Genomic DNA, 27,957 nt, shown 5'->3' on the forward strand with positions numbered 1-27,957 from the left:
CCTGGTTTTGGGGGAGATGGTCTTTAGGCTGGTAGTAGATGGTTTCAAACAGATGAAAACGATGTACTTGTGAAGGGCCTTGCTGCCTGTGTGACGCTTGAAGCTCCTTAGTAGTGGGCCAGAGGACACAGGGACAGCAGCAGACCCTGCGAACGTGGAGCTGGGTGATTTTCAGGCTCGAGGTGAGGCCCTCGGGCCCAGGATGTCTCTGAGTGCCGAAAAGGAGATTTGATCTCATTGCTGGTACGGAAAGTCCTGGGTTTTCTTTGTGGTCCCGGTGCCTGTGTGTTCCCGTTAGAAACTGAGCGCAGGGTGTTGTTGGCATTTCTCAGAATTGGCGCTGGGCCCGGTCCCTGTCCAGGCCTGCCAGGGGCCCACGTGTGCACCGCGGGGAGGACCGGCGCCGTGCTGTTGGAGGTGCGGCTGCGGAGAGAGGCGGCCTGCTCCGCACTTGGCCGCTCTCCTGTGCTGGGCCTGTGCTTGGGTTCCGTTGCTCCCTGGGCCTGTTTCCCTGTCTGGGAGATGTAAGGGCTGGAGGAGGTCATTCAGACACTTTTATGGAGCCTGCCGGACTTTACTCAGAGCTCACTTTAAAATCTAAAGTGGAAGCTGTCCTGGTTGCAAGGACCTAGGTCCTGGGCCCACACAGCTCCCAGTTCAATGGGTAGCCTCATGCGGGGGTGGGGGAATGCATAGGGGTGCGCCGTGAATTCCCGGGCGTCACGCAGAACAGAAACTCCTCTAACTGTCATCTCCCGTGTTTTCCAGCTGAGATTTGGATGCTGTGTTTCTGTCTTTGAAGAGGGAGAGAGGGTTCAGGCTTCTGATGTGGTTCAAGTTCGTAGTTTGAACCTCCCCCCCTCCCCCTGCCCCCAAGCCCTGAGATTCTCTGATAGCTCTCGGATGCTGCTTTGAAATGTGATGTCTGAGGAAGTGCCACTTCCTGACTATTCCTCGTGGTTTTCATGTTGGAGTGAAATTAATAGTTTTAATGTGAAACTGGATCAAACAACCGTCAGGACTTTCACCCAGCACGGCTCGGGTTCTGTTCACTCTCGCTGCAGGAGGATGGACATTCGAGGGCTGGTTTTCCTAACTCCGTTTCCACACACCCTGGTTTTATTCTTCCCAGACCTGTTAGGGGCCCCAGGTTGCTGTATCCCAGCGGGACAATGGAGACTCCCATTGGGCTGTGTTTTTCCACACTGATGGGATGGTGGTTTGGGGTCTTGTGTGGCATTGGACGAGAACTGGGACCTAGCCAGTGACGTGAGCAGGAATGGCCCCTCAGCTGCTGGACCGGGGAACCTCCATCCTCCTGTGCCCCTCCACCCAGTCAGGAGGGAACAGGGTGCCTGTGGACCTCTGGTGTTTTCCTTTCCGAGTTTAAAAAACCTGGAACACGCCTGTTATATTCCTGTGACCTTATTGGCTAGTCTTGGCTTTAGGTGTGGGAATGAGTGGCCTGGAACCTCTGAGCTCGGCAGGTGTGAGTCTTGGTTCCCCTGACTTGGTGGTGAAATCTGGGCAGGAGCCCCTGGCTCCCAGGGCAGTGCTTGTAACCTGGTCAGACTTGTCTTCCTCATTGTCCCCATCCTCTGTCTTTTGGCTGTACCCTCTACACACACGGTCTGCTGTGTGGTTTCTGAGATGAGCTTTTCATGCCATCGCTGGAGCCCTAGAGGTTATGAAAGGGGCTCATTTCTCTGAGGAGCCCACACTGTACCTGGGAGAGGTGAGCTGCTCACCAAACACCTGAGAGAGGCACTTGGTGAATGCCTAGGAGGTGCTCAGCAAACCCCCAGACGAGGTGCTCGGCAAGTGCTGGTGGCTGAGGGCCATGAGCTGTGCTAGAGCCCTTCAGGACATGTGGCTGTGAGCACAGTGTTAGTATGGAGGGTTCCCAGGAAGCCAAGCCAGCCCCAACTGTACTTGGCTTTGGCACGCTGGGAGGAGTGGTGTCAAACAGTGAGCATAAGTGGGCAGATGATCTTGGGAAATGAGGCCGTAGTTTTCATCCAGCTGCAGGGTTCTGTGGCTTCCCTGCCTTGTGTTGGGGGGCCGTCATGTGGGAAGGGGGCTCTTCTGCAGAGCTGGCTGGTGGCTGCTGGGGGTGGGGAGAGCCAGCTCAGGCCTACGGATGGGTCTGTGGGTCCTGTGGTGCTCAGTGTGGTCACCCACCCTTGTTTTCTAGGGCAAACAGGAAGAGAATGACGTGGTGGAGAAACTGAACCTCTTCTTGGATTTGCTCCAGTCGTATAAAGTGAGTCTGGCTGCTCCTTGGGCAAAGACAGAGCTTTTGAGAAGGATCCATAGTCTCTCATGGGTGTGACTCCTGAGTTTGAAGGGCCGCGAACCCAGGGCTGTGGAGGGAAGATGGGCTGTAGGCAGTCTGGCCAGTGTTACTGCCCCTTGGCGGGTTCTGCAGGTGCTCTGGGCTGTGGCCCCTGCAGGTGTGCAGACAGTCCTCTGGCTTCCCTTGGTCTGAGAGTGGCGGCTGTGTGTGCACGCCTGCGTGTGAGCATATACATATGCCTGTGTGTATGTGTGGATGTATACACGTGCATGAGCTGTGTGTGTGCATATTTATGTGTGTGTATTTGTGTGTGTATGAGGGTGTGCATGAGTGTGTATGCATGTGCATGTGTGAACGTGTATATATATTTGTGTTTATGTATGAGTATGTGTGCACATGTGTATGCATGTGCACATGCACGCATGTGACTGTGTGCATATGTATGCGTCTGTGTGCACACGTGCATGTGTATGAGCATGTGTGCACCTGGGGATACACACATGTCCATGCACACACGTGCATGTGCGTGTGCATGTGACTGCGCAGGCACATGTGTACATATAGGCATGTGAGCGTGCGTGCTTGTGGGCACGTGTGTGTGTGACTGTCGTAGCTCCCACCACTTAACTGAGGGGCTGGCCTGGTGCTGAGGGGGCTTGTCTCTTCCTTGGGCAGAGGTTCCGGGCAGTCCGACTCCGGCTCCGTGCAGAGCTGGCTTCCGAACTGGGGCCGTGTCGGTGATGGGCTGGAGTGTCTGTGAAGCAGAGAATCCTTCGTGCTGAGCTCAAGGAGAGGGGGCCCAGTACTTTGAGGAAGGTTCCAGAAGGGATCTCTCCATTAAGATGGATGGTAGCCAGGTCATCTTGAGATCACAGCACTGTCATTCTGTGACCAGCGTTTCCCACAGGATTCCTGACTGGGGCTATTTCAGGGCCCATGGGAAATGCCAGTGTATCTTTTGGAGACGGATCTGTCTGTTACTGGAGGGACATGGGCTTCCTGCCACTGGGCAGCCGGAAAGTCGTCGGTCCACCTTCCATTGTCCCTGTCCATCCTCCCTTGTGGATGGGGCCTTTTTTGGTGGGTTTTTGGTTTGTGGTGCTGATGTGTGCTGCAGCCCCTCCTGTCACCCGAGCAGCTCTGTTCCATGAACACTTGCTCAGTGTGGAGCGAGTGGGCCTGGTGTGAGCGGTTTCTGAAGAGGAAGGGGCTCATGCATGAACAGGGCATACTTTGGAGCGTGTGTCTCCTGTTGTTCCCCTTTCCACGCTGCCTCCCACGGAGGGAGGGTGGCTCCGGGGCCCTTCTGGCCGGTGGTTGAGTGCAGCTGCCCCTCCCCCCAGGACCTGTGCGAGCGGCACGAGAAGGGTGTGCTGCATAAGCACCAGCGTGCCCTGCACAAGTACAGCCTGATGAAGAGGCAGATGCTGAGCGCTGCTGTGCAGAGCCGTGAGCCTGAGTCGGTGGAGCAGCTGGAGTCCCGCATCGTCGAGGTGGTTCTCTCGTGGGGGATGGGGTGGCCTGTGAGCAGGCCTGACAGGGGCCGCTGCATGCCTGGCCTGGCTGGACCCTGGAGCGGTACTTTGGGGCCTGGCTCCGGGCTCCCAGAGTGCTGTCACCTGGAGCCACCATAGCCGGCGATGTAGCTGGCGCCGGAGGGCGCTGGGGTGGGCAGGTGGCCCCGCAGTGCCCCGAGCAGTGCCTCCGGGATGCCTGGTTGGGGCAGGTGGCTTGGCGTTTGCCTCGGCGGTGCTGCGGGGAAGGGGTGGTGGCCGTGGGCTCAGGGGGGTTGGCGGCTTGTTGGTGCGGTGCTCCTCGCGTCCGCGGGGCTGGGAGCAAGGGCGGCTCGTGTGTGCAGCAGGAGAACGCCATCCAGACCATGGAGCTGCGGAGCTACTTCTCCCTGTACTGCCTGCACCAGGAGACGCAGCTGGTCCACGCATACCTGCCCCTCACCTCCCACATCCTCGGGGCCTTTGTCAACTCGCAGATCCAAGGGCACAAGGAGGTGGGTCTCCCCGCACCTGCCCGGGCTCTGCCTGGGAGCCTGGCACTTGTGCAGCTGGCCTCGCGGAACTGCCAGGGAAGGGCCGTGAGCTGGGGAGCACGGGACCTGGAAACAGGTCCTGGTCACAGCTGCTGTCTTACGTGTACCCTGAACAGCAGTGGCAGAGTTGTCCCCGTGATTCGTGGGGTTGCGGGGGGTGCAGTGTGAGACCATGAAGGAAGCAGCATTCCTCCTCTCCTGGAGGAATTTTGGAGTTGGGTAAAACACAGTATCCCCAGAATTGAGAGAAGAGATGGGATGCATCGGGCAGAGAGGGCAAGGGGTTGGTACAGACCCCTGGTTCACGTTCCCTGGGTGGCGGCTCCTGAATTGCTCAGAACAGGTGCTCTGCTTGTCTGGAGGCTTGGCAAGGTCTGCAGCTGCCTGCCTGGCCCCATGACTCGGCTGTGCCATTTACCCTCTGTGGCAAGTTTCCATTTCCAAAACCTGGTGTGTGCTGTGTGCCTCCAAGATCGGCGTGGGATGTGGAGGGCGATGGGCTGCAAGCATCTGGGACTGCTGTGTCCTTGTCCCTGGGCGAGTGTCCTGATGCAGCGGCCAGAGAAGAAGGGGCTTGTTCCCTCTGGGGGAGGCCCGCACAGGGGAGTGGGCTCTGAGCCTCCCTCCTCCCTGGGCTGCTGGTAGCCGCTCCTCAACCCGGATACCGGAGTGTGAGCTGGTGGCTGCTGCACATCTGACTCCCACACACTTATTGTGTGTTCCTCTGGTGGAGCCCTCATGTGCGACCTGCCACCCTGGGGGGGCCAGTGCTGGCAGAGTGGTCATGGTGGCAGGTCCCACCTTCTGGCCCCTGTGCAGGGCGCGTGGTTCCCTCTGTTTTCGGCATCCCTAGTGGAGGAAGGGGCGGAGATGGCCAGTGGCCCCCTGGTCTGGCGGTGCTGGGGGAGGTGGCACAGGGCACCACACGGGCCATGTTGGGGCTCCGCGGGGGTTTTACGGAGAGCCGTCAGCTGGGGCATGTAGCCAGCTCGTGGCCTTTCTCATCCTGCCGTGCTCCCTCTCGTCCTCCAGATGAGCAAGGTGTGGAATGACCTACAGCCCAAGCTCAGCTGCCTCTTCGCGGGACCCACCAGCTCCCTGCTCCCGCCGGGGCCCCCGCAGGACGGCAGGTCTTCTCACTAGTGCCAGAGGCCTGGGGCGGGAGCTCCAGCAGCCTCACTAAAACCTCTTTCCAAACGGTGTGTCCCTCTTTAATTCCCTTCAGACAGCAGCTGCCCCCGCCCACCACGGGGTCCCCGGTGTTGGGCTGATGTCCGGGCCAGGTGGGGCTGGGGTTGGAAAGCAGGGCAGAGGCCACGGGGATCTGCTCAACCGCCCCTGACCCCCCCGCCTGCCACACCGTGCCTGTGAGTCTGGCTGGGAGAAGCCAAGGGTCTCTGGAATGGTTTTCTCTGATCCCCCAGAGGGCAGGGCGGCGGGATAGTTTCCATGTGGCAGGTGCTGGGGGGCCATGTGCAGGGTCCCCCAGGGGCTTAGAGCAGTCGGGAGGGTCTGGATGAGCTGGCCCCACAGAGGGCAGGACTGTCCCTATGTCGGACGAGAGGTGGCTGTACAGGGCACATCCCTGGAGGACAGCAGGTCGTCTTGGGAAGGTGTGGGCATGGCAGTGTGAGTGTGTGTGGGGTGGGGACTCGGGGGGCGCTGGGTGCACAGATGGTGTTGATTTCCAGGAGACAAGCCTGGGGGAGTGCTGTGGGGGCCGCGGCTTAGTCTCTGGGGAAAGTGTCCTGTGTCCCTCCCTGTGTGCACGCTCATTCTCTGACCCATGTGTGCCTAGCGTCTGTGACGTTGGAGACAAGGTGAAGTGTTGCTTCTGTTTGTCCCAGTGCAGCAACGGCTCCGTCCTTTCGGCTGCCTGGATGCCCCTCTCTTTGCAGACCGCACCTTGAGCCTGGAGGCTGGAAGGGCACAGGAAGGCCGGCGGGTGGGGGCAGTATCCTAGCTGGGCTCGGCAGGAGGGGGCCGTGTTGCCATGGCTAACCTGCTTTAAACTGACCTCATTTGCTCTGGGCGCTCAGACCCCTGCTTCTAGCCTCCCTCTGCATACACAGGCCCAGAGGGCATCTGTTCGGGAGCTCTGGGGTTCCTGTGTGTCGAGGTCCTGGGTGCTTCCTGCTTGGAATCCCTTCTGTGTCAGCAGGCAGGGCGCGTCTTCCGAGGCCTATAGCCCTCTGAGCTCACTGTCCTTGGCCCCGAGCGGGGCTGGAGGTTCTGACCGCACTGCAGGATTCCTGAGAGTCACGCCTTCTGGGGGTGCGTGCAGACTTGCAGGGCTTCTCTTGGGTCTCATCTGCCTGTGTGTCTGCACACAGCATGGGGACCGAGGGTGACTTCTGTACCCGCAGGCAGGTGGGCTTCCCCGAGGGCACTGTGCATACGGCAGTCTGGGGGAACGTGTCCTTTTGGTCCGGCCGCACAACCATGTCAGGTGGGGACTCAGGCCCACTCCACACGTGGGTTCTGCCTGTGCTGGCAGAGCAGCTGTGGGGGCGCGGGGCAGGTGTGTGTGTGTGGTAAGCCAGTTGTGCCCCACCCAGCCTGTGGCCTTGTGAGGGTGGCTTGTGCCTTCCTGGGCTCACAGGAGCAGGGCAGTGTGCCTGCAGAGCCCAGCACGTCAGAGGCTGCTTTGGTTACTGGCCTGTTTCTCGGTGGTGCTTGCGTTCTGACCCCCGCTGTAGAAACGGGTTCTCGGGTGCTGTGAATGGGTCTGTGCGGTTCTGAGGGCTGCTCCCGCGGCCTTGTGTACACTTGAGCCATAAAACAGAAGTCCTAAGTCTCCTGTTCTGTCCCTGCCGGCTGCTGCTCACCCGCATGTGGCCTAGCCGTGGCCGGCGAGGGACAGGCCACCCCAGGACTGTGGAGACACCCTGGCAGGCCCTGCCTCGCAGTCGCTGGGCAGCAGCATGAAGGCAGGAGGGCCGGTGCAGGGAGGGCCTCCTCATCCAGGCCCGAGGAGACTTCCAGCTCCAGAGCCTTGCAGTGCACTTTCTGAAGAGGACTTGCAGGCGACTCTGTGTTCCTGCCGTGGAGGCTGGGAGCCACTCTGGCCTGCTGCTCTTAGCTGGGGGGGCATTTCTGGCCCAACCCCTCCCTCCCCCAGGTCCTACAGGGAGGTCAGCAGATAAGACTTGCTGGGGGTGGGGTGGGGGAGTCACATCCTCCTGGTGCCCTCAGCTGGGGACAGTAGAGGCCACCTTTAGTCCTGCACACAGCCTCCATGTGCCCCTGTGCCTGGGCTGCAGGCCTGGGTGGTTCTGCTCAGTGATGTCCCGGGAGGCCCAGTCTGCCCAGGAGAGCGGGATGGCCTTGTCTTCCATGGCCCGCACGGTCCGATGGCAGTGCACTGGCCAGAGCCCTGCTCTGCATTCTGGCAAGGCTGGAGTGGAACCCTGCCCAGGACCTTCCAGCCTGGACCTCGCTCACTTGCTGTGGCCTGCAGATGTGTGGCAGGAGCAGAAGACGCAGGCTCTGATGCGGGCACGCGTGGGGCTGCATGGACTAGTACTGGGCTGCTTCTGTCCCCCCTCGGGGATGCAGTTTGCTGTGCGGAGCACTTTATGAGGCTGTGTATGGGGGGGGGGTCAGTTATTACTACACCCAGTAAACTGGAATTGTTCACAAACGGCCTACATTCCAAGATTTTTACGTAAGCACGAACAACCATTAAACCTGTTTATGACAGTTGGGTAAGTTGTGCATTCTCTGCCTCCCCCCTTCCTGGTGGTCAGAGATGTGGACAGCCTCTGGTGAATCAGACCAGGGTTTTAGCCCTGGGCCATGACTGCCTCAGTTTCCCCATGACGTCAGTGGTGAGCAAGGAGGATACAGCTTCTCGCCCACACGGGTCCCAACAAGAACCCGTGGCACAGCACAAGGCAGCGCCCAGCCCTCCAGCGGTCCCCGCTGCCCAAGGCTGTGGTCATGGCCAGCAGTCTGGCAGCTTCCCGAGGACGGACCTGGGTTGGCCATACCGGGGTCCAGAAGGAGTGTGGAAAAGGCAAAGGGTCTTTATTTTCACCTCCACCCACCTCACCCCACCCCTGCCTTGAGGCTCAGTGAGCGGGCGATGAGGGTCCTGTAGCTCGCAGGGGCCAGGATTCTCCTGCCTTTACAGCTTGTCCACCTCACGGAGCGTGTAGTCCAGGATGGTGTTGGGACCCTGGAACTTGAAGTACCCGTGAAATTTTTTCTTCTGAAGCAGGAGGGGAAACCAGTAGCTGTCATCGGGCCACATGTCCGCAAAGGGGATCTGGTCTAGCTGGAACCACTGAGGGCGCATTTCTGTAGTGGGTGGAAAGGAGAGAGTGTGCATGTTCCACCTGGGCTTCAATTGCCTGTCAGTGAGCAATCCCCACGCACATCTGTGTGAGGAACTGGACATGCTCCAGGGTTCAGTCCTCCCAGCTGTGTCACTGTGTTTAAGAGGAACGGGGCTTCGAGCTGGGTACTGGTGCAGCGCCTGCCTCCCGGGACCTGGACCTGGATTCCCCTTGCCCGCTGGGGTAGGGAGAAGGGACGGACTCCCACACTCACCGTCGCTCTCCATGGGTGTCCCCTGGACACTCTCTGTGCAGAAAATGTGCACGTCCATCAGCTCAGGCTCGCCCACGAACTCAAACACGATGTGGCCCACCTTGTGAAGCGTCTTCACAGTCAGACCGCTCTCCTCCTGTAGCTCCCTGCAGGTGGGGTAGGCGGCTGTTAATAGCGAGGCGCTGGGGGCATGTGGAGGAACAGGGGGGCGGGTGCGACCGGAACATGCAAGCACTTCCTGACCTGGCACGACTTGACAGTTAATCTGGGGACCGTTTAAATCCTGATTCTGTTTAGAGGTTCTGGTTCAGGGTGGACAGGCCAACCCAGTTCAACAGCCTGTGAGTCACGGGGCAGCCCAGGCCTGGCCGAGCTTAGCTGCTTGGGGGTAATGGGGGGCGGGCGGCAGAACTGGGACCCTCCCACCCCGTCCAGCTCCTGCTGTTCCCGTGGGTTGGCGACAGCCACACAGATGCTCTCTGCAGGCTTCAGGCTCCGGGCACCTGGGCCTGGAACCCGAAGATTCCCTCTGCTCGTGCCCATGCTCAGAAAGCACAGGATCACACACAGGTTTCTGTGGTCTCCCAAGGAGGCACCCCAACCCTCCAGCTGGCTCCCCTGCAGCTGATCACAGGGGACCCACTCCCCGCCCCAGCACAAGTGTGAGGCACAACAGCAGAACCAGGCTGCCCCTGAATGTTCTGATGCTGGCCTGTTTCACAGTATCCCCAGACCACATGTTCGCGGCAGACAACGTGGCCAGCACTCCTGGACACCTCCCCGGAAGGAGCCCTTATGACCAGTTCCGTGTCATCTCTGGGCTGTCTCCCTCATGCATGCCTTTACACGCCTGCAGACATGATGCATGTGCTTGTGCCTGCAGATCTCACACGGGAGCAGAGCAGCCCCCACACCTCCCAAAGCTTGGCCAGTTTCCCAACCAGTGTGGGTCACTGGATGGTAACAGTGGCCAGCTGGCCGGTCATAAGGCCCCAGCGAGGAGTTGCTTTGTGTGCACACCTTGATCTGCTCACGTCTGCTCAGCCAGTGGCTCCGCTGACTCCTTCACTCATGGTCCAGCAGCCAGCGCTTTCTGGAAGCTCCATGCTTGGGACTTGTGGGCTCTCCAGGCTGTGGCAACAGTGGGGCTCAGTCTGTTCCTTCTTGGGGGAGTCTCGGTTCCCTCCTGCCCTGCCTTTATTTGTTTCTGTAAGTGTTCTCATTATGCCTGACCATTTATAGTTGTGTGCAGTGAAGGTTGTTTATTTTCCTTAGCTTTGATTTCTGGGTTCTGTTAGGGACACAAGGCATAATTGCTTCCTGTACTGGAACGAGAAGCCAGGGAAACTGCTTTGCTCATTAAACACACACACACACACGTGGGGTCTCAGTGGTCCAATTCCAGCAGACACCTTCCTCTGCTCGGCACCCACCCCGAGCTCCCGGGAAGGCCTGTGGGGGTGTCACGGCAGACGGCTGCCACTGTGGACCAGGCCTGAGTGGTTCTGAAAGCTGGAATTTATTCACTGCCACAGCTAATTAAAATTAGACTTGACCTAAAAACATGAACGTGTGTCTTCACTTGGGGGTGCAAATAGCTCCCCAATTCAAAGTCCTGGCACCCCGTAGGGCCTCCCCCAGCACTCTGGCAGCAGGCTGGTGGGCCTCATTTTGAAGAACCTCACCTAGTGATTTAGTGTTTTGACTAGTTTTGGTTAATCTTCCCCGAATACACAGCAGTGCATGAAATATCAGTAACCTCACTTCACAGGCTGGGATAATTAGCAGGGATGACAGTTTTGCTAGAGTGTCGGATTGTATGTGTGATGCTCAGCTCTCCAGATGGCAGAGAACAGGGTGAGTCATGCGTTAAACAAAATGATAGCAGCCAAGTGTCTGGGTGGGTGTGGGGGCCCCTGTAGCCCCTCCTGAGGTTCTCTGAACATGGCGCTCTGCCATCATGCTGGGGACGTCCGGTACGCTGGCCATAGAGATGGGACCCTCCACCCACCTAGAGCCCAAACCTGACTCTGACGGGCCCCAGGTCCCCAAGTGCCTGGAACCTACCACCCCCCCCCCCCGAAAGAATGCTGCATCTTTGCTTTGCTGCTCACACGGCTGCTCCCCCAGGGATGATGGCTTACGTGGCCACCCCAGGTCTGCAGTGAGGAGACCTGTGCTCTGCTCTGGGATCCGTAAGGGCATAAGGGGAGCATGGTGGACAAGGCACGGGCCAGGCTCCCTGCAGAGGCCATCCCCACTCACTTTCATGCCAGCAGCCTGGACAGTTGTCGTGGCCCAGGGCTGATGCTGGAGTTGGTCATCCCTGTGGCCTGTGGGGCCCTGAGCACCAAAAATGGACTAGAGTGCCAGCAGGCCCCTCCCTCTCAACCCACAGGGGCAGGGGCACAATTCTCCGTTGTCAGAGAGGTCCTGATCTCTGGCTCCATCCTGGGCACCGGGCTGGTACCCCAGTGGCCCTCGGGAGAGGAGCTGGGGGTCCTGGAGAGGATGCCTCAGAGCTGACCCCAAGCCCAGGAGCCAGTGTGAGGCCATGCAGCCCGCTGGGTGGACTGTGTGGGGCCAAACTTCTTCCCTCAGCCTCAAGGTGAGGCCCGTCGCTGCTTTTGTGAAGAATGTCTGTAGCACGATGGCCCGGCCCTCTGCTTCTGAGCATGGGAACCATGCCTGCCCCATGGCCGCAGAGGATGTCCTCCAGGGGGGAGCAGGTCCTCCAGGGGGGAGCATGCTGCCTGTAGGGGCACGATGTGCCCTTGTGGACACCCGGGGGCAGCTGGGAGGAAGCGCCCTCCACAGCCCCACTCGCTGGATGAGGCCTCCAGAGCGCGAAAGATCCCAAGCCTTTGAGGACAACGGGCACCTTTAGAACATGGCTGCGAATGAGTCTGACAATAAAAGGTCACCGACTCCATGAGGGATGTAATCTGTGGTGAGGCCAGGACAGAGCGACAAGTCCAGGGCCATGGGGTGGCCCTACCGGTGGCCTCTGTGGTCAAGCGAGCGTCTGGAGGGCAGACCCCAGGGCCCAGCTCAGCAGCTCAGTTACCCACCTGGCTGCAGACACCTCCGTGTGGCACTGGGTACAGTGGCACAGGAAATGGACATCAGGCTCCATGTCATGTCTGCCCTGTGATTATGCCAGAGGGGGGCTGCAGGCAGTGGAAGATGTAGTCTCCTTAACAGAAGATGCTGTGGCAATCTGACATCGGGATGGATGAATCTTGATCCTCTGCCTTACATCGCACCCCAAACTCCATTCCAGATGGAGTGGCGGCTATCTAACACTCCTGAACATTCTAGAAGAAAACTTAGGGCACTGTCTCCTTAAGCTTGGGATAGGTAGAGATTTCTTTAAAAGAATGTAGAAATGCTGCCTTGTAAAGAAAAAGCTGTACCCGGGATCCCATTAAGAGGAGACTTGGCTTATCGAAGTATCATTAAGAACAAAGAGGCAAGCCACAGAGAGGAGACCTGCAGGGGGCTGCACGTGGCCGCAGGAAGACTGTGAGCCGGAGGGCATCTCGACAGAACGGCCCGACCCAAAACAGCAAAGAGAACAAAGATTGGAAAAAACTGAACAAAATATCCAGGGTGTGGGACAGCCAGGAAACAGGAACCATGTGTAACGGGAACACCGGCAGGAGGAGAGAGAGAAGGACAAGAAGACATGACTGGGAATGTTCTCGAATTAATGTCAGACACCAAACTACAGGTCCTGGATCTCAGCAGACACCAAACATGACAAATGTCAGACACGTTACCGTCAAAGTGTAATAAATCAAAGATAAAAGACCCAGGGCGCCTGGGGGCTCAGTTGGCTGAGTGCCTGACTCTTGATTTCAGCTCAGGTCATGATCTCAGGGTTCTGGGACTGAGCCGCGCATCGGGCTCCTTGCTCAGTGTGGAGTCTGCTTGGGATTCTCTCTCTCTCTCCCTCTCTCCCCACTCACATAGACACACTCTAAGATAAAGCAAATAAATAAAATCTAAAAAAAAAAAAAAAATCCTGAAAGGAGCCAGAGGCAGAAAGCACCTGCCCCAGAGAGGAACAGGGTAGGACTCACCTCTGACTCCTGAGACGCAGGGTGGGCAAGACAGGGAGTAGGCCAGCTAGAGTTCGGAGAAGAAACAAAACCCACCAGCCTGGAATTCTGTACTCCCCTTCAAAAGGGAAGGCGAAATACAGACTTTCTTAAAGAAAAATGGAGGGCTCTATTACCAGCACACTTGCCTGCTAAGAAATACGAGAACAAATTCTTAGAAGGAAAGGGATAGATCAGACCTCGCATCTGCACACAGAATGCGAGAGCATGGAAGGAGTAGGTGAAGGCAAGATGAAACAGTTTAATTTTTTTTTTTAAAGATTTTATTCATTTGAGAGAGAGAGCAAGAGAGTGAGAGAATGAGCTGGGGAGAGGGGCAGAGGCAGAAGCAGGTTCCCCGCTGAGCAGGGAGCCTGACATGGAACTCGATCCCAGGACCCTGAGATCATGACCTGAGCCAGAGGCAGACAGTTAGCTTAACCGCTGAAGGGACTGAGCCACCCAGGCTTCCCAAGGTGAAACAGTTTTAACTCTTAACTGATGTTAACAGGTAACCGTTTGCTCAGAGTAACAGGATGTATCTCCTTCCTTCTACCCTGTGTGTGCGCCTCTCACATGCCTACATAAAGGGAACAATCACAAGGATACAGGGCTGGGGTCTGGAATCATGTCTGTTGTCAGGAGGCAGGCAAACTGCCCATGGGACGGGACAGCGCCTGGATTAGCTGTAAATTCTGGGGCAAGCAGCAGAACAGTCACATAAGGAGAGCTGACCTGCTAAAAAAGGAGATGGATGGATCCTAGAAGGTGCTCAGTTAACACCACAAAACCAAGAAAAGGAGAGGAAGACAAAAACAGGAACACAGAACAAGGGTTCAGATATAAACCCAACCGTAGGAGTCTCCATTTGGAACATCAGTGGGCCACACGCTCCCGTGGAAGGCAGATGGTCGGAGGGGATCAAAAAACAAGACCACCTGTCTGCACAGAACCACGCTGGATAGAAAGATTACAAGCATGAAGGATAAAATGATAAAAATTAAAAAATACAGATCAAAAGTAAGTGGAGAAGAACACACCGTGTGAACTAATGAAAGCAGGAATATCCTTCTGGATTTCAGGCATCAGGAATAACAATGGGTATTATCTGTGGGTAAAGCGGCCGCTTCTCCACGATACAGTCTTTTAACACGCACGCATGTGCCTCAAAAGAGAGTCAAACGACAGGAGGCAAAAACTAACAGAACTCCAAGGAGAAACAGATGAATCCACCATCCTCGTGCAAGACTTCAAACAGGAAATCAGTAAGGATGTGAAAGTGTATAAAGAATTACAAATCCTTAAGAATAAGACAGGCCACCCAGTTTTTAAAAAATGGGCAAAAGACTGGGGCAGACAGTTCACAAAGACCAGACATCCAAGTGGCCCGCAGACACGGAGCAGGCCTGTCCCAAGCCCTTGGGGCAAACACAAGTTCATGGAGACCTGGGTGCTTCCAGAGCAGCTGAAATCAGAGAAAGTGCCTGTTGCCGATTGGGAAGGAGAGGAGCTCTTGTGCCTCTGGCGAGTGCATTCGTGAGCAGGATCTGAGGCTCTGCATGTCCTCCCCTGGGGAGCAGCCACCAGGAAACAGCCAGGGGCCATGCACAGGACAGAGACAGCGGTCATGGCTGGTGCGTGAGCCGCAGAAATGCACAGGGGCACCGGGCGGCACACACCAGGGCGCACACGCGTCACTGCGTTCTTGGGACGTTTTAGAACAGACCGAATCTTTGACTGTGACAGAGGCCAGGGGGCAGGTGGCCCTTTTCATCTCCTCATCGTTGTGCTGGCCACATGATGGGCCCATTTCTCAAGTGTTCTGGTGAAGATGGGTGTAGGCTGATTTCAGGACCAGTGTAGTTCATGGAGCCTTGGGGCGTGGGGACGGCGGGGAGAGGAATCATTAACTGTGAGGGGCAGTGGGGTCACCTGCCGAGATGGAAAGGCTGTGGCAGGTGGGCAGCAAGGTGAGGAGGGAGGACGAGCCAGGTGGGCCAGAGCTGGGGGCATCTGAGGGGCAGTGGCGGGAGAAGGGTGTGGCTGGACCCCATGGGGCTCTAGGGGTGACACTGGAGGTTAGTTTAATGGTACCGGATGCTTTAAAGGGACCTCACACATGAGTGCGCGACAGAGACCCAGATGCAGTTTCGGGAGGGCCGCCTGGGGGTCGTGTGGAGAATGGACCCAGGAGGGAGAGGGCAGAGCGGGGAGTCCAGGTGAGAAGGGGAGGTCTGGGTGTGACAGCAGCAGGAGTCTGACCGAGAGGGATTCAAATTCCATCCCGGGAGGGAGAGCATGTCCTGCTTCATCTCCAGGACACACGTTTCCTGCCTGATCCCACGCCTCCTCTGCAGGAAGGCCACTATCACACTCAGTACTGAGGATCTGGGGTGAGCGAGGCTTTCTTACGTATGTGTCTCATTCAGGAAATGTGGAACATAGAGAGGGCAGGAGGGAATGGCCCTAAGAAATCAGAAGCCTGGAAGTTTGCTTGCTTGTCACCAGGATGGCAGAGAATGAAGGTGAAGCTGTCTGCACCCCACGAGGCCCACAGTGCACACCTTTGCACGGTCCTGCCCCTCCAGCCTCTGGGCATCTGTGGGTGCTATTTTCCACCTGCCACCTGCTCGGACCAGATGTCAGGTCCTTCGGGAGTTTTCCCTTGTGCCCGGTTATCTGCCCAGGCTCTTTATTCTGGATGCTCCAGACTACTGGGTGTCCACTAGACCCGCTCTCCACACACGTCCTCATGAACCCGGCAGCCAGGCTAGATGAGAGCTCGGCAGGGTGGGTCGGGACCTGTTCCTGTGTCCTGACACTGAGCAGAGCCCCAAAGATCGGTGACCCAGTGAACAGTCTCAGTAGAACAAAGACATTTGGGTGGTTGGCGGAACAGACCACTGGCACCCACTGGTTGTCCATATTCCATGCCATTTCTTCCGCAGCCCGGCCCACCTCTGGGGCAGGTCACAGTCCCAGATGCCAGAGTGTCAGCAGACTGGGTTCTGTCCCTGCTGTGCCTTCCCCGGGCAGGATTGGTCACATGGCCTTGCACTTGCCAAGACCAATGACCCCCTGCGGTGGGCCGGGTCCTGGACCCACGAGGGGGAGGTGCACGCCATGGACAGTGCAGCCATGGCTTTCACACCGGGCTGTGGGCCAGCCATGCTCCGTGAAGTCTGCTTGGTGACCGGCGATCAAAGGAAGAACAGGACAGGAGATGTGTTCGTGCCCTGTCACGTGGTGGGAGCACTGCTGCTTCGGGGAGTAGATGTTTCTTACATGGGCTGTCATGTTTAGAAAACCCTGAACTCAAGAACCACCAGGCTGTAGTGCCTGCAGCCTTCTTCCCTTCCAGGAGCCTCATTGGTATGCGTGTGGGGCTCTGTTCTCTGCCCGGGGAAAGCAGCCTTAATTAAGGTTGCCAGCTTTCTTCAGAATAACATCCTAATGGTGAACGCTTGTGTAGTGCTTGGTGACATTTACACACAATTTCATTTTATCTGCCCATGCCTATGAGGAGAAAGAAGGGCAAAGGCTTGAAATCAGAGAGCTGTGTGATCGCAGACAAGCTGCTTGGCCTCTCTGGGCTTCGCTTTCCACCCTTGGGAAGTGTTGAGGATTAAGGGAGTGTGTGCATGTGCTTGAAAAGGCTGAGACAGAAAGGCTCGTCATTGGCTCCCCTGAACAGACCAAGACACCCAGAGACGGATCAGCCCCACAGCTAGAAGCAGCTGCAGGCTTAACCCACTCCCAGCATCCCAAGCAACACAGAGTGCACACACGGCACTCCCCGCCCTTCCACACCCTTTGCGAGAGTCAGGAGATGTTCCTGTCATTCCCATTCCGCAGATGAAAGAACGGAGGCCTGAGGGCTCGGTCAGGAGCTCCAGCCTATCCCCTCGGGAGCTGGTGGTGTGGTCAGGCCCACCCCTCCCTCACCTCTTGGCCCCGTCCTCGATGGTCTCTCCGTCTTGAACTTTGCCCCCGAAGCCATTCCAGCGGCCAGCCCCGAAGCCTCTCTTCTTCATGCCCAGGAGCACTCGCTGAGGCTGCAGCACCAGCACCAAGGTGTAGAGCCTGGAAGTGCCCATGGTACCCTGGAGAGCCCCTGAGGAAGGCAAGAGGGCTGGGTCAGCCTGACCTGGGTGCAGATGGGGTGGGATGGAGGCCAGGGCCCGGCTGAAATGGGAATGTGCCGTGGAAAGGAGGGAGGGGAAGCCTGCTAAGTCATCTCCCAGCCCTCCCCCGCACGCTCACCTCTGAACAACAAGTGGGCTTCCGGGCTAGAAAGGGACTTGGCCCTGCGAAGCCGGCAGCAGCAGTGGCCAGGCCCCCGGCAGGAGGTGGCCTTGTCAACCCCTCCTCCGCCTCAGCACATAAGCTGGAGGGCGGTCCACCCCCGGGTGCCAACATCACCATGCAGGTTAGCCTGTGGCCTTTTCACCAGTCGCTCTTCTGGCAGCAGCTGACCTGCAGAGTCCCAGGGAGTGCGTAGCTCCTGAAGGCACAGAGCCCACCCAGGAAGGCTGGTTCGCCCTCCAGCCCGTGACAACTATTGCTGCTCTGGGATCTCGTACTGGAACCACAAGGGGCCCCCTTCTGCTCTAGTGGGGGAGCATGGTCCTGAGGAAAACTCCCAGGGTGAAGTCTGGGTGACTGCTGGAGACATGGTGGGGGGCCAAGAGCAGGTCCCCTGTCCATGCAGCCCCAGCGCAGGCTGGGGCCCACTGAACACAAGTGTCCCCCCCCCCCCCCCCGCCCCACGCTGGATGAGGAGCAGGAGCAGGGATCCTCCTGGGAAGTTCCCGTGTTCCCCAAGGCACCTTCAGCTGGGTCTGGCGTTGGGGGTGGGTGTCTATGCCTGCGTACTTCGTCGTTATGTTCATGGGCTCCCGCCCAGAGCCCTGGCTTCCCAGTGAACTGTGTTGGTGACGCAGAGGATCCTGGGAGCGTCAGCGACCACTTAGGAAGCACTCACTATGCGCGTCTCAAAAAGTATTCATTTAACAAACCCAACAACTCCGTGAGCTAAGACTTGCTTTCTCCATTTCCAGAGGAAGAAGGGGAAGCTGAGAGGCAGAGTGGGCTCAAAGGGCAGACTCGGTGCCCCAGTCTGGGTCTAGCTCCGCTGGTGCACAGATGCCAGAAGAAGCCGCTGGGGTCCTCGGAGAGCCTACCTAAGGTCAGGGGCTGGGAGGCTGTCGCAGACGGGGCGGCCCTATCTGTTAGCCGTGGGGTCCCAGTCTAGTCGCTGTGGGCGGAGGCCCCTTCCTAGGGCTCTAAACGGTGATATCCGCTATCCGCAGAGCCCCAGGCCGGCCTTACACAGCGCGGAGGCCTGGGACATCAGGTCCCAGGGCTGCGAGACCGCGGCGGTCCCGGATCCACTCCTCCGACCTCTGCTCACCTGGCCCCCCGCCCCCCTCCCCCCAGGTCCCCCGAGCCCTGCCCTCTTCTACCCGGTCCTGCTATCACCCGGCCCCGCCCGCCCCTTCCTCCCTCCCAGGTCCCCCGAGCCCCCCAAGGTCCCCGATCACTAGGCCCCGCCCCCGCCCCTTCCCCTCTCCTCCGCTCACCAGGCCCCGCCCCCGCCCCTTCCCCTCTCCTCCGCTCACCACACCCGTGCTCCGCTCCCAGGCTCTCCAGTCCCTGCTCTTCCAGCCCGCGTTCCGCGCGCGCTTTCCGAACCCGGGCGCCGCTTCCGGGGGCGTGGCCTCGGGCCGGAAGTGAAGCCGCTACTTCCGCGCGGGCGGCGGCCGCGGGGCTGCACGGATGGCTCGGTGAGTGAGGTTGGAAGGTTGTTGCGGCTGTGCGCCCAGCCGGCATTTACCGGCATTTGCCTGCTGCAAGCGTGAGGGAGGAGGAGCGGCCAGGGACGCGTCCCAGGTTCCCGCGGCGGAAACGGGGCGCGGACGCGGGCATCCCCGGCGAAGTGCCTACGAGCGGACTTCCAATAAGAAGCCAGTATTTGGGACGGCTCCCAAGGAGCGGCGGGCGGGCGGAGGGGGCAGGTGAGGGGGCGCTGCAGGTGGAGGGTGGGGAAAGAGTTGGGGGCAGGTGAGGGGGCGCTGCTGATGTAGGGTGGGGAGAGCGGACAGGGCAGGTGAGGGGGACGGTGGAGGGTGGGGAAAGATTTGGGGGCAGGTGAGGAGACGCTGCAGGTGGAGATGAAGCTTGCGAAGGGCACATCAGGTCTGAAGGCTGTGAGGGCTCCCACGAGTGGCCATTATGGCTGAACCCCAGACGTGGGTGGGCGCTGGAGGTCAGCTGGCAAATCTGCAGGTCCGGGTGGGTGTGGCTCGTTTCCAGCCTTTCCCCCAATTGTGGGAGTTGGTTCTGGGGCCCAGGACTGCTCTGTGCTCCTCGCAGGAGACCCCTTACACTCTTTGAAGGCAGCAGTTGCAGTTGGTGTGTCCCGATCTTGCCAGCATGCTTTGGTTGTTGAGGGGGCTTTGGCCTGGAGCCATGGGGATGATGGTAGGCTCTTTCCATCAGAAACGTGGATGCAGGAGGCACCTGGGTGGCTCAGTGGGTTAAGCCTCTGCCTTTGGCTCAGGTCATGATCTCAGAGTCCTGGGGTCGAGCCCCGCATCGGGCTCTCTGCTCAGAGGGGAGCCTGCTTCCTCCTCTTTCTCTGCCTGCCTCTCTGCCTACTTGTGATCTCTGTCTGTCAAATAAATAAATAAAATTAAAAAAAAAAAAAAAGAAACGTGGATGCAGAATTTAGTGTGTAGGGTGGTGCTGTGAGATCACGAGGGGGCGTTGGGGGAGTTCCTGGCAGTCGATAAACTGTTAAAAACTTGACTTTGCCAAAGAGACTTGGAAATGGTCCTTCACCTGGTCACACAGGTAGAGTTTAGCTGCATGAGGTGGTGTGACTGGTAAGGCCCTGTGTTGGCCTCTGCAACCATGGAGCTAAGTGAGGCCAGGGCCTGTCCTCGGGGGTTCTCTCGCAGTCCCACAGAGCCCAAGGGAAAGTTGTACTGGGTGAGGAGGAGTTACTGTCGTTGGTATTAACAGTAGTATTAACTAGGGCTGGAAAAACGGTTGACACAAAGTGACTATCGGTGATGTTCGAGTCTTCCTTCTGAAGTCCACGAGTGGAAGACGCTTCTTCCCTACAAGGTGACGACTGCCATGCTGGCTTGCTTGGGTGCTGCGAGAAAGCACCCCAGGCCAGGCGGCTGGAACAGCATGGACTTCCGCCTCCCAGTGCTGGGGGCTGCAGGCCCAGGTCAAGCTGTGGGCAGGGCTGGTTTCTCCTGAGGCCCCTCTCCTTGGCCTGTAGATGGCTGCCTTCTCCCTGTGTCCCCACCTGCGGTCTTTCCTGTGTGCACGTGTGTCCCTTTTTTGATGAAGACACCAATCATACTGGATTCGGACCTACCCATATGGTCTCATTTTAACTGAACCACCTGTTTAAAGATCATTTCTATTTTGAGGTACTGGTGTTAGGACTTTAACACATGAATTTGGGGAGGGACTCAGTTCACCCCATTCCGCCTGCTTTTTGGCTGGGTAGCCTTGCCAAGTATCCTCCCTCCTCGGGCCTGCAAGCACCGTCTCTAAAAACATGTGGGTTGAATCAGGGAGCCTCCCGTCCATGTGATGCCAGCCCGTTTGCTCCCTTTTTCTCCATCAGGTCCTGGAAGCTGATAGGCGCGACCCTTCGGTGTCAAAGGTTTCATGCTGCCGGGAGTCACTGCAAGGGTCGGACCGGGGCTGAGCACCTGTGGCTGACGCGCCATTTTAAGGACCCATTCGTGAAGGCTGCGAAGGTGGAGAGTTACCGGTGCCGAAGTGCCTTCAAGCTCCTGGAGGTAGACGACAGGCACCGGATCCTGAGGCCTGGCCTCCGGGTGTTAGACTGTGGGGCAGCCCCCGGGGCGTGGAGCCAGGTGGCTGTGCAGAGGGTCAACGCTGTGGGCACAGGTAAGGCCCCTGACCACCCTGGGTCAGCAGGCGTGAGCCAGCTGCCCTCCACCGGAGAATTTGGGGTGGCCAAGCCACTTGGTGGCTTGTTTGGTAGTAAGAAGGGTGAAAGTGGAACACTGATGTTTTTGTAACGACGGACATGGTGGAAAGCTCTAGTGCAGGTTTAAAGCACCTTAAATCGCACCATGTCTGTACATACATCAGTGTGTCAGCGTGCCCCCTTCCAGAGTTTGCTTTTGCACACGGAACTATATACATATGTTTTCTTTTCCAAAAACTCTAGTATTCCACATCCACAATCTTCTTGCTGATTTGGAGCCTTAACGGAGCTGGTTTTTTTCACCTACTGATACACTGGCATCTTTCTGCGACAGTACAGCTGAAGCAACCCCAGGGGTTCCCAGATCCTGGTCCTCGAAGCCCTGGGTGTCCCCATAGTCCCGCTGGGGCTGCTCCAGGAGCACCCGCCACTGGGGCTCTGGGTTTTCCCCTCTAGCTTGGCCTGAGAGACTCCGCTGTTGCCGTTTTTTATTTTAGGATTTTGTCAAAGATTTTCTATATGAAAATGGCTCTCCTGGCTGATCAATGGGGATCCTATACCCTCAGTTTAGAAAACCACGTTGTCCCTTCAAATACTTGTGCAGAGCTCCAGAGGACCGCTGTCTGGCGCCGCTTGGCCAGCCTCCCCTTGAGCACCAGCGTGCCTCCCAGGTCTTCTGCTAGTGTGTGTCCCTCCCTCTCTTTCCTGCTGTAAAATCGGAGGCTGCCACCATCCCTGGCATTCCGTGAACTAGGCCGATTCACAAGGGCCGCTCTGACACGCAGAGTGAGGGCATGTGCCCGTTGTCCTACTGAAGAATGGGGTTCAGAGGAGTTTGCTGGTCTGCTGAAAGCAGAGGCTGGGAGTGCTGCTCCCTGTGTTCACGTCTAAGATCCAGCCTCGTTACTGTGGATGGGATGCCTGCAGGGGCTCTAGAACAGGCGGGAAAAGATGTTTTTAGCTCAATAAATATTGCCTGAGTGAAGGAATTTGTGGCAGAGGCTTCAGTTCCTTTTCCTACCACTGAGCCTACCCACAGATCCAACAAGTGATTTCAGTGCTTCCCATCCCTGTATTTGCTCTTAAGGAGAAGGATGAAGATGGTCAAGTGTAGGGGCGCCTGGGTGGCTCAGTCGTTAAGCGTCTGCCTTCAGCTCAGGTCATGATCCCAGGGTCCTGGGATCGAGCCCTGCATCGGGCTCCCTGCCCGGCGGGACGCCTGCTTCTTCCTCTCCCACTCCCCCTGCTTGTGTTCCCTCTCTCGCTGTGTCTCTCTGTTAAATAAATAAAAATCTTAAAAAAAAAAAAAAAAGATGGCCAAGTTTAACCTGTAGGAAGATGTGGCAGATGCAAACAGTGTGGATAAAATGATTGGGTTTCTTTTCCTCCCAGAAGTTGTGAAAATGCATCCCAAGCCATTTGTCTCTAGTGGACCCCTCCCCACCAGGTTATAACACATGGGATATGAGATGTGGGATGTTCTCCTTTCCAGGGATGAAAATGGTATTTTCTCTTTTGAAAAATGTACTCTACAAAGTACCTGACTTCCAGTCTTTACATAAAGTAACATACACGTTACCCTGTCATGGAACAGCCTCTGCTAAGCAGACGGAACCAGCAAGTCTATGGCACACCCTGAACTGGTGCCCCCCGCTCCCCATGGGTACTGGCAGAGTGGGGGCCCTCCCCGGTGTGGGGGAGAGCCTCGGACGGGGACACCTGGGCTGTGAGGCGGGGAGCTGCCTGTCTGGGAGCCGCTGTCCCGCAGGCAGGAGGGGTCCTGCTCGCTGTCCCGCAGGCAGGAGGGGGTCCTGCTCGGGGCGAGTGAAACAGTGGCGTCTTTACTGTGCCATGGGTGCCGCTGAAACCTGGGCGAGGGGTCAGGTTCTGTACCTTGTCTTCTGCTTGTCTCTGTACCCCTTTCTTGGCTCGTTTCTGGTAGTGTCTGCATTGAAAGCAGTTGGGTTCAGCTGGAGAGTGGACGTGTTGACTGCAGAGGTAGTAGATGTATTAGTGGGTCCTGTTCTGTCCTGGCTTGTCAGAATGGCCGCTCAGGTAAGACCTCTCACAGCGAGCAGGCCCCAGGAGGTGACATGATGTCCTGTGCTCTGGGACAGGTGCTCTTCTCCGGGCCCCAGATTCCTCCCTTGCGGATTGAGGACTGCCTCTCCCTGCGCTATGTCTGTGTAGACGGAGAGAGCTGGGGAAGGGCTTTGTGTCTACTCTCTCAAGTTTGCTCCTGTCCTTTGTCCTGACCTTTTATTTCTGTTTTTCTCTTTGTATTTCTGAGGGATGATTCAGGATGTAAATAATGGACTCGCTCTCTCTTCTTTAGATCCCAGTGCTCCCGTTGGCTTTGTGCTTGGGGTCGATCTTCTTCACGTATTCCCCCTGGAAGGAGCAACTTTCCTGTGCCCCGCTGATGTGACTGACCCAAGAACCCTCCAGAGAATCCGAGAACTACTTCCTGGAGGGAGAGCAGATGTGATTCTAAGTGACATGGCACCCAATGCCACGGGGATCCGCAGCCTGGATCACGACAGGCTCATTGGCCTGTGCTCGTCCCTTCTGGACCTCGCTCCAGATGTCCTGGAGCCCGGGGGAACATTCCTCTGCAAAACGTGGGCTGGAAGTCAGAGCCTGGCATTACGGAAGCGACTAACAGGCCAGTTCCAGAACACCAGGACGGTGAAACCCAGAGCCAGTAGGAAGGAGTCGGCAGAGGTGTACCTCTTGGCCACACAGTACCAAAGAGGGAAGGATTTTGTGGAGGACTGAGAGTTTCTTCTGTCATTTCCAAGCCTTGTTCACTGCAAGTGTCGTCTGAGCTCTTGCCAGGAGTGTGGCTGGGGGGCGGGGAGTGGGTTCAGGGCTTGGTTGGGGATGCAGGAGGCAGGATAAGTGGGGGGCCTTTGTTTGAAGCCAAAAAGGTACAACAAAACAATATTCACTGGCCGGGATGTACCATCAGAAACAGTCTCTAGGATGTGATTCGTGAGGCGGAGAGGAAAGGATGAAAGGACAGTGGCAAGGTGCTGGCAGCACACTTGGGCCTTGGTGTGACCTTCATGTAACTGTCACGTCACAGAGAAAGTCTCCACCCCTGCCCCCAGACCGACTTACCGCAACAGCCAGTCTTCTCCTTGTCACTTTGCTTATATAGTGCTAAGTGTGCAGACCTCAATTTTCAAGCTGGGGATTAATCTCCATCTCTCTGGTGGATGATATGTTAATCCCATCTTCAAGTAGCGGGAGTTCCCCTGTGGTTAGGGAAGGCATTTGGTGTGAGTTACCCAGGGGGTGGACGTGCTTTGTTTTGTTCCTGGAATCCTGGGGGGGGGGTCCCCAAGACTGGCAGTGGCCAGAGCAAGCAACCACGTGGTGTGTGCATCTGTTTCCTTCTACTTCCTGCTCTCTTCCAGGAACTCAATGAGGCTTTACAGAACAATGTAGACTGTGCGATTTTAATGGATTTCCATGCTTTTAAGTTTGTTTTTATAAAAATTGGTTTCTCCAAAGCCATTTCCTGGAGGCGTGCTCATCCCTCATGAAGAGTGTATTGACCGTATCACTGATTAAATCTAAATCTCAGGGATAGGGCTGCGGGAGAGTCCAGGAAGATACCCATAATCTCCACGAGGGCCCGAGATCTCAGTCCAGCACTCTGAAGTGGCTGAAGGCCGGATTTAGCATTTTTCCATTATATTTGGTGGTGGTCAGTTGTGTCCGAGACTCCCCTGTCCTACCCCCAGCACATCCCCCGTTCCCATCCTATTTCACACCCTGGGGGGCATTGCAGATCTTCCAGACCCTGGGGGGGGGGGTGCATACCCTTCAGACTCTGACCTTTGGGGCACAATGCAGACCCTGCAGACCCCCTGGGGGGTGCATACCCTTCAGACTCTGGGGGGGTGTGCAGACCTTTGGAGTGCAGAGACCCTCCAGACCCTGGGTGGGTGGTTGGTGCAGACCCTCGGGTGCTCAGTCTGGGTCGGGGACAGAGGAGGAGGTTCAGGTAGGACAATGACCCCTGTTACTAGACGAGGGTCTATGGCTGTAGGAGCTCAGAGGGCCCTGGGAGGATAGCCTAGGAGCAGAGTATTTTGCTTTGCCAACGAGCCCAGAGAAAAGTAAAGATGTATTGATTCAAGTCAATACTGCTGCAAAATTTTCGGAGTTGTTAAGAGCAGGAAAGCTTGGCCCGAAGAGGCCACCGTTGGGCGGTGCTATTCCACACAATACGGTGAGAGGCCACCGCCCCAAGGGATGTCCGTCCCACGGGGGGGGGCGGGCTCCCCGTTCGGCCCGCTGGCTAGCCTGTGGTGAGAGTCCTCCGGGCGAGGTCTCCCGGGGGCCGGCGACTCCGGGGCGCACACGGGCCTCCCAGGACTCAGTGGTACACGGACCCGGGTCTTTACGGCGGGTCTTGCCAAGTCTCGCGAGACCACGGCGGCGGATCTCGCGATACGCGGGCGCGGGCGCCGAGGAGGGAGATCTGAGCGGTGGCGGCGATCGCCCGGGTCTTAGGTTAGCTACCTGGCGCCGGAGTACCCGGTGGGCGGCGGTGGGCGGCGGTGGGCGGCGGTGGGTGGCGAGCAGGGGCCGGGGGACGCTCTGGACGCGGGCGCTGTCCCCTTTTCCTGCCTGTTGGCCTCCTCCCCGCCGCGCTCGGTCCCTCGGAGCGGGGCCGGGGTCCCAGTCGGCTTCTCTGGTGGCGGGGAGCCGGGCGAGGGGCCGGGACCGGGGTCGGAGCGGGGCTAGAGCGGGGCCGGGGTCCGAGTCAGCTTCTTTGGTGGTGGGGGCCCAGACCGGGGTCAGAGTCGGACCGGGACCGGGGTCGGAGCCGTTCTGACTTCTCTGGTGGCGGGGAGCGGGGCGGGGGCCGGGACCGGGGACGGCACCGGAGCGGGGTCGGCTTCTCTGGTGGCGGGGAGCGGGGCGAGGGGCCGGGACCGGGACCGGAGCGGGGTCGGAGCGGAGCGGGTGTCCCAGTCGGCTGCTCTGGTGGCGGGGAGCGGGGCGAGGGGCCGGGACTGGGATCGGAGCGGGGTCGGAGGGGGCCGGGGTTGGAGCCGTCTGCTCTGGTGGTGGGGAGAGGAGCGGAGGTCGGAGTGGGGCAGACCCCGACTCGGCGCCTGGGGTCTGGCGGAGCCGGCCCTGTGCCCGGAGTTGCCAATGGTGGCAGAAGTACTGGTTCGGTGCCCAGGCGGAGAAGGGCCGCTGACAGGCAGCGTGCTCTGCACGCGCAGCCCAGGGGTAGTGATTTTCCGGGGCTTGGGTTTCCGTGGTTGGGTTGCTGAAGATTGGATTCTGTGGCATAAAGAGGTTGGAGTTTGAGCTGCTGCCTAATCGCGTGCCTTGTGCAGCGGCTTAGTTCCAGGCAGTTGAAAACCTGTGTGTGCTGTTCATTCCAGTGGATTACATGCATCAGTTCTTACAGGGAATGGACTCTCCAGAACAGAACATAGTGGCTAAGTTTCCCATTAGGGGATGGGGAGTGTGGGCCCCGTCTAACCTGGGCAAACAAAGGGGTTTGCTTTCTGGAGCAGACCTGTGCTGTCTCCTGCTGCTTGGGCCTGTATCTGCCAGGCTCTCAGCACTCAGTGCTTGTCCTGTTCTGTCTCCCAGTCTGTTTTCCACTGACAGTGTGGTTGAGAAGTGGAGAAGAGAGATGTGTTGTCCGGGATGCAAACCTGGCCTACAGAGAAGGGCTCTGTTCTCCTTAAACAGGAATTCAGAGTCAAACTAAGATTCCTCACTTTCTTCCTTTGGGGTGTTGGCTGGGAGGCATTTTCAATCTAATACTTGGGAAAGTCCAGGGCGCCTGGGTGGCTCAGTCGGTTAAGCGGCTGCCTTAGGCTCAGGTCATGATCCCAGGGTCCTGGGATGGAGCCCCGCATCGGACTCTCTGCTCAGTGGAGAGCTTGTTTTTCCTTCTCCCTCCGCCTGCTGCTCTGCCTACTTGTGCTCTATCTCTCTGTGAAATAAATAAATAAAATCTTTTAAAAAAATCCTTAGGAAAGTTTGTGTGAGCGGGCCTTTTACCTAAGTGGAACATGGTATGTACCTGTGGGAATTCACACTTCGCTCATTAACTGTACCTGGGATGTTCCCACCCACTGGTGGGTGGGCGGCCCTCAGGCTATGGTCAGTACAGGTTTGGGGATGTGGGTTCTTTTTATTTTATTTTAATTATTTATTAGAGAGCAGGAGAGTGAGCACAAGCGGGGACAAGCAGATTCCCCTCTGAGCAGGGAGCCTGATAATGGGGCTGTATCCCAGAACCCTGGGATCATGACCTGAGCTGAAGGCAGACGCTTAAGCATGCCCTGGGGGTGCCCCACAGATGCTGGTTCTTTGCTGTTGTTCATGCTCTGTCCTCCATGCCCTGGCTTGTGGAGTCCAGTGCACACTGGACTTTAGAGCCACGTAGACCTGGGTTCCAGTCTGTTCTGTAACTTTCTGAAGTGCCACTTTCATGATGTGTGAAATAAGTGCAGAAAGTCCTAGTTGGCCCGTCGTGCCGCCTGAGGTGTCCTGTGTGGAGTTACAGGCAGAGTGATGAACCGTGTGGCAGTCGCAGCTCTGCCATCTGGACATGTATGCTGGACACTCGTCCTCATGGCATCCTTGCCAGGTGGCTCTCAAATTTACAGATGAGTCTTGGCTGCCAGCTAACTGCAAACATGTGCTTATGAACAGTGGGGGCGTGTAAGGACTCAGAGAGAGCCCTGGGAAAGTGGGGCCATTGGTAGAGCTCATGGTGCCTGCAGAGGCTCACGGTCACCCCCCCCTTGTCTTCCTCCAAAAGCAAAGTGGCCATGGATGACCTGGGGGAAAACACCACTGTGCTGTCCACGCTGCGGTCTTTGAACAACTTCATCTCTCAGCGGGTGGAGGCTGGGTCCGGCCTGGATGCTGCCACTTCCGCCCCAGGTTCTCTGCAGACACAGTATCAGCAGAGCATGCAGGTGCG

At 57.7% G+C, this 27,957-nt stretch overlaps 4 protein-coding genes across 5 annotated transcripts in view; 3 read left to right on the forward strand and 1 right to left on the reverse strand.

Annotated features, from left to right (window-relative positions):
- SNX8 (sorting nexin 8) overlaps positions 1-5,623 on the forward strand; it is a gene marked incomplete at its 5' end in the record, with an annotated part of 37,362 nt that extends 31,739 nt beyond the window's left edge. Inside the window, 4 exons of one of the 2 annotated variants that reach the window (XM_080829712.1) lie at positions 2,195-2,263; positions 3,640-3,789; positions 4,155-4,304; positions 5,376-5,623. In XM_080829712.1, coding sequence (XP_080685838.1) covers positions 2,195-2,263; positions 3,640-3,789; positions 4,155-4,304; positions 5,376-5,486 — 480 coding nt within the window. In that variant the 3' untranslated portion in view covers positions 5,487-5,623. The remainder of the gene's footprint in view (positions 1-2,194; positions 2,264-3,639; positions 3,790-4,154; positions 4,305-5,375) is intronic. The other variant, XM_080829713.1, reaches the window with a different exon arrangement.
- A 2,399-nt stretch (positions 5,624-8,022) lies between these two features.
- On the reverse strand, positions 8,023-18,707 carry NUDT1 (nudix hydrolase 1). Its single transcript, XM_080829714.1, has 4 exons — positions 18,622-18,707; positions 16,946-17,114; positions 8,898-9,043; positions 8,023-8,645 (listed from the first exon to the last, which is right to left on the reverse strand). The coding sequence occupies exons 2-4, from the start codon at positions 17,095-17,097 to the stop codon at positions 8,473-8,475; spliced, it is 471 nt and encodes a 156-aa protein (XP_080685840.1). The 5' UTR covers positions 17,098-17,114; positions 18,622-18,707; the 3' UTR covers positions 8,023-8,472.
- A 16-nt stretch (positions 18,708-18,723) lies between these two features.
- MRM2 (mitochondrial rRNA methyltransferase 2) lies at positions 18,724-24,502 on the forward strand. The gene is made up of 3 exons (XM_080829715.1): positions 18,724-18,786; positions 20,649-20,938; positions 23,317-24,502. The coding sequence occupies exons 1-3, from the start codon at positions 18,779-18,781 to the stop codon at positions 23,757-23,759; spliced, it is 741 nt and encodes a 246-aa protein (XP_080685841.1). The 5' UTR covers positions 18,724-18,778; the 3' UTR covers positions 23,760-24,502.
- A 926-nt stretch (positions 24,503-25,428) lies between these two features.
- Positions 25,429-27,957, forward strand: part of MAD1L1 (mitotic arrest deficient 1 like 1) — a 316,273-nt gene continuing 313,744 nt past the window's right edge. Inside the window, exons 1-2 of the mRNA XM_080829793.1 lie at positions 25,429-25,508; positions 27,793-27,952. Coding sequence (XP_080685919.1) covers positions 27,803-27,952 — 150 coding nt within the window. The 5' untranslated portion in view covers positions 25,429-25,508; positions 27,793-27,802. The remainder of the gene's footprint in view (positions 25,509-27,792; positions 27,953-27,957) is intronic.

This window comes from Martes martes (assembly GCF_963455335.1).
Source record: "Martes martes genome assembly, chromosome: 18".
NCBI lineage: Eukaryota > Metazoa > Chordata > Mammalia > Carnivora > Mustelidae > Martes > Martes martes.

Coding starts and splice junctions, on each gene's coding strand:
- NUDT1 (XM_080829714.1), bottom strand. CDS start 17,097: ATGGGCACTTCCAGGCTCTACACCTTGGTGCTGGTGCTGCAGCCTCAG. Junction 9,044..16,945: donor ATCGAGGACGGGGCCAAGAG/GTGAGGGAGGGG, acceptor CCCCACCTGCAG/GGAGCTACAGGAGGAGAGCG. Junction 8,646..8,897: donor GACACCCATGGAGAGCGACG/GTGAGTGTGGGA, acceptor CACCCACTACAG/AAATGCGCCCTCAGTGGTTC.
- MRM2 (XM_080829715.1), top strand. Junction 20,939..23,316: donor GGTCAACGCTGTGGGCACAG/GTAAGGCCCCTG, acceptor TCTCTTCTTTAG/ATCCCAGTGCTCCCGTTGGC.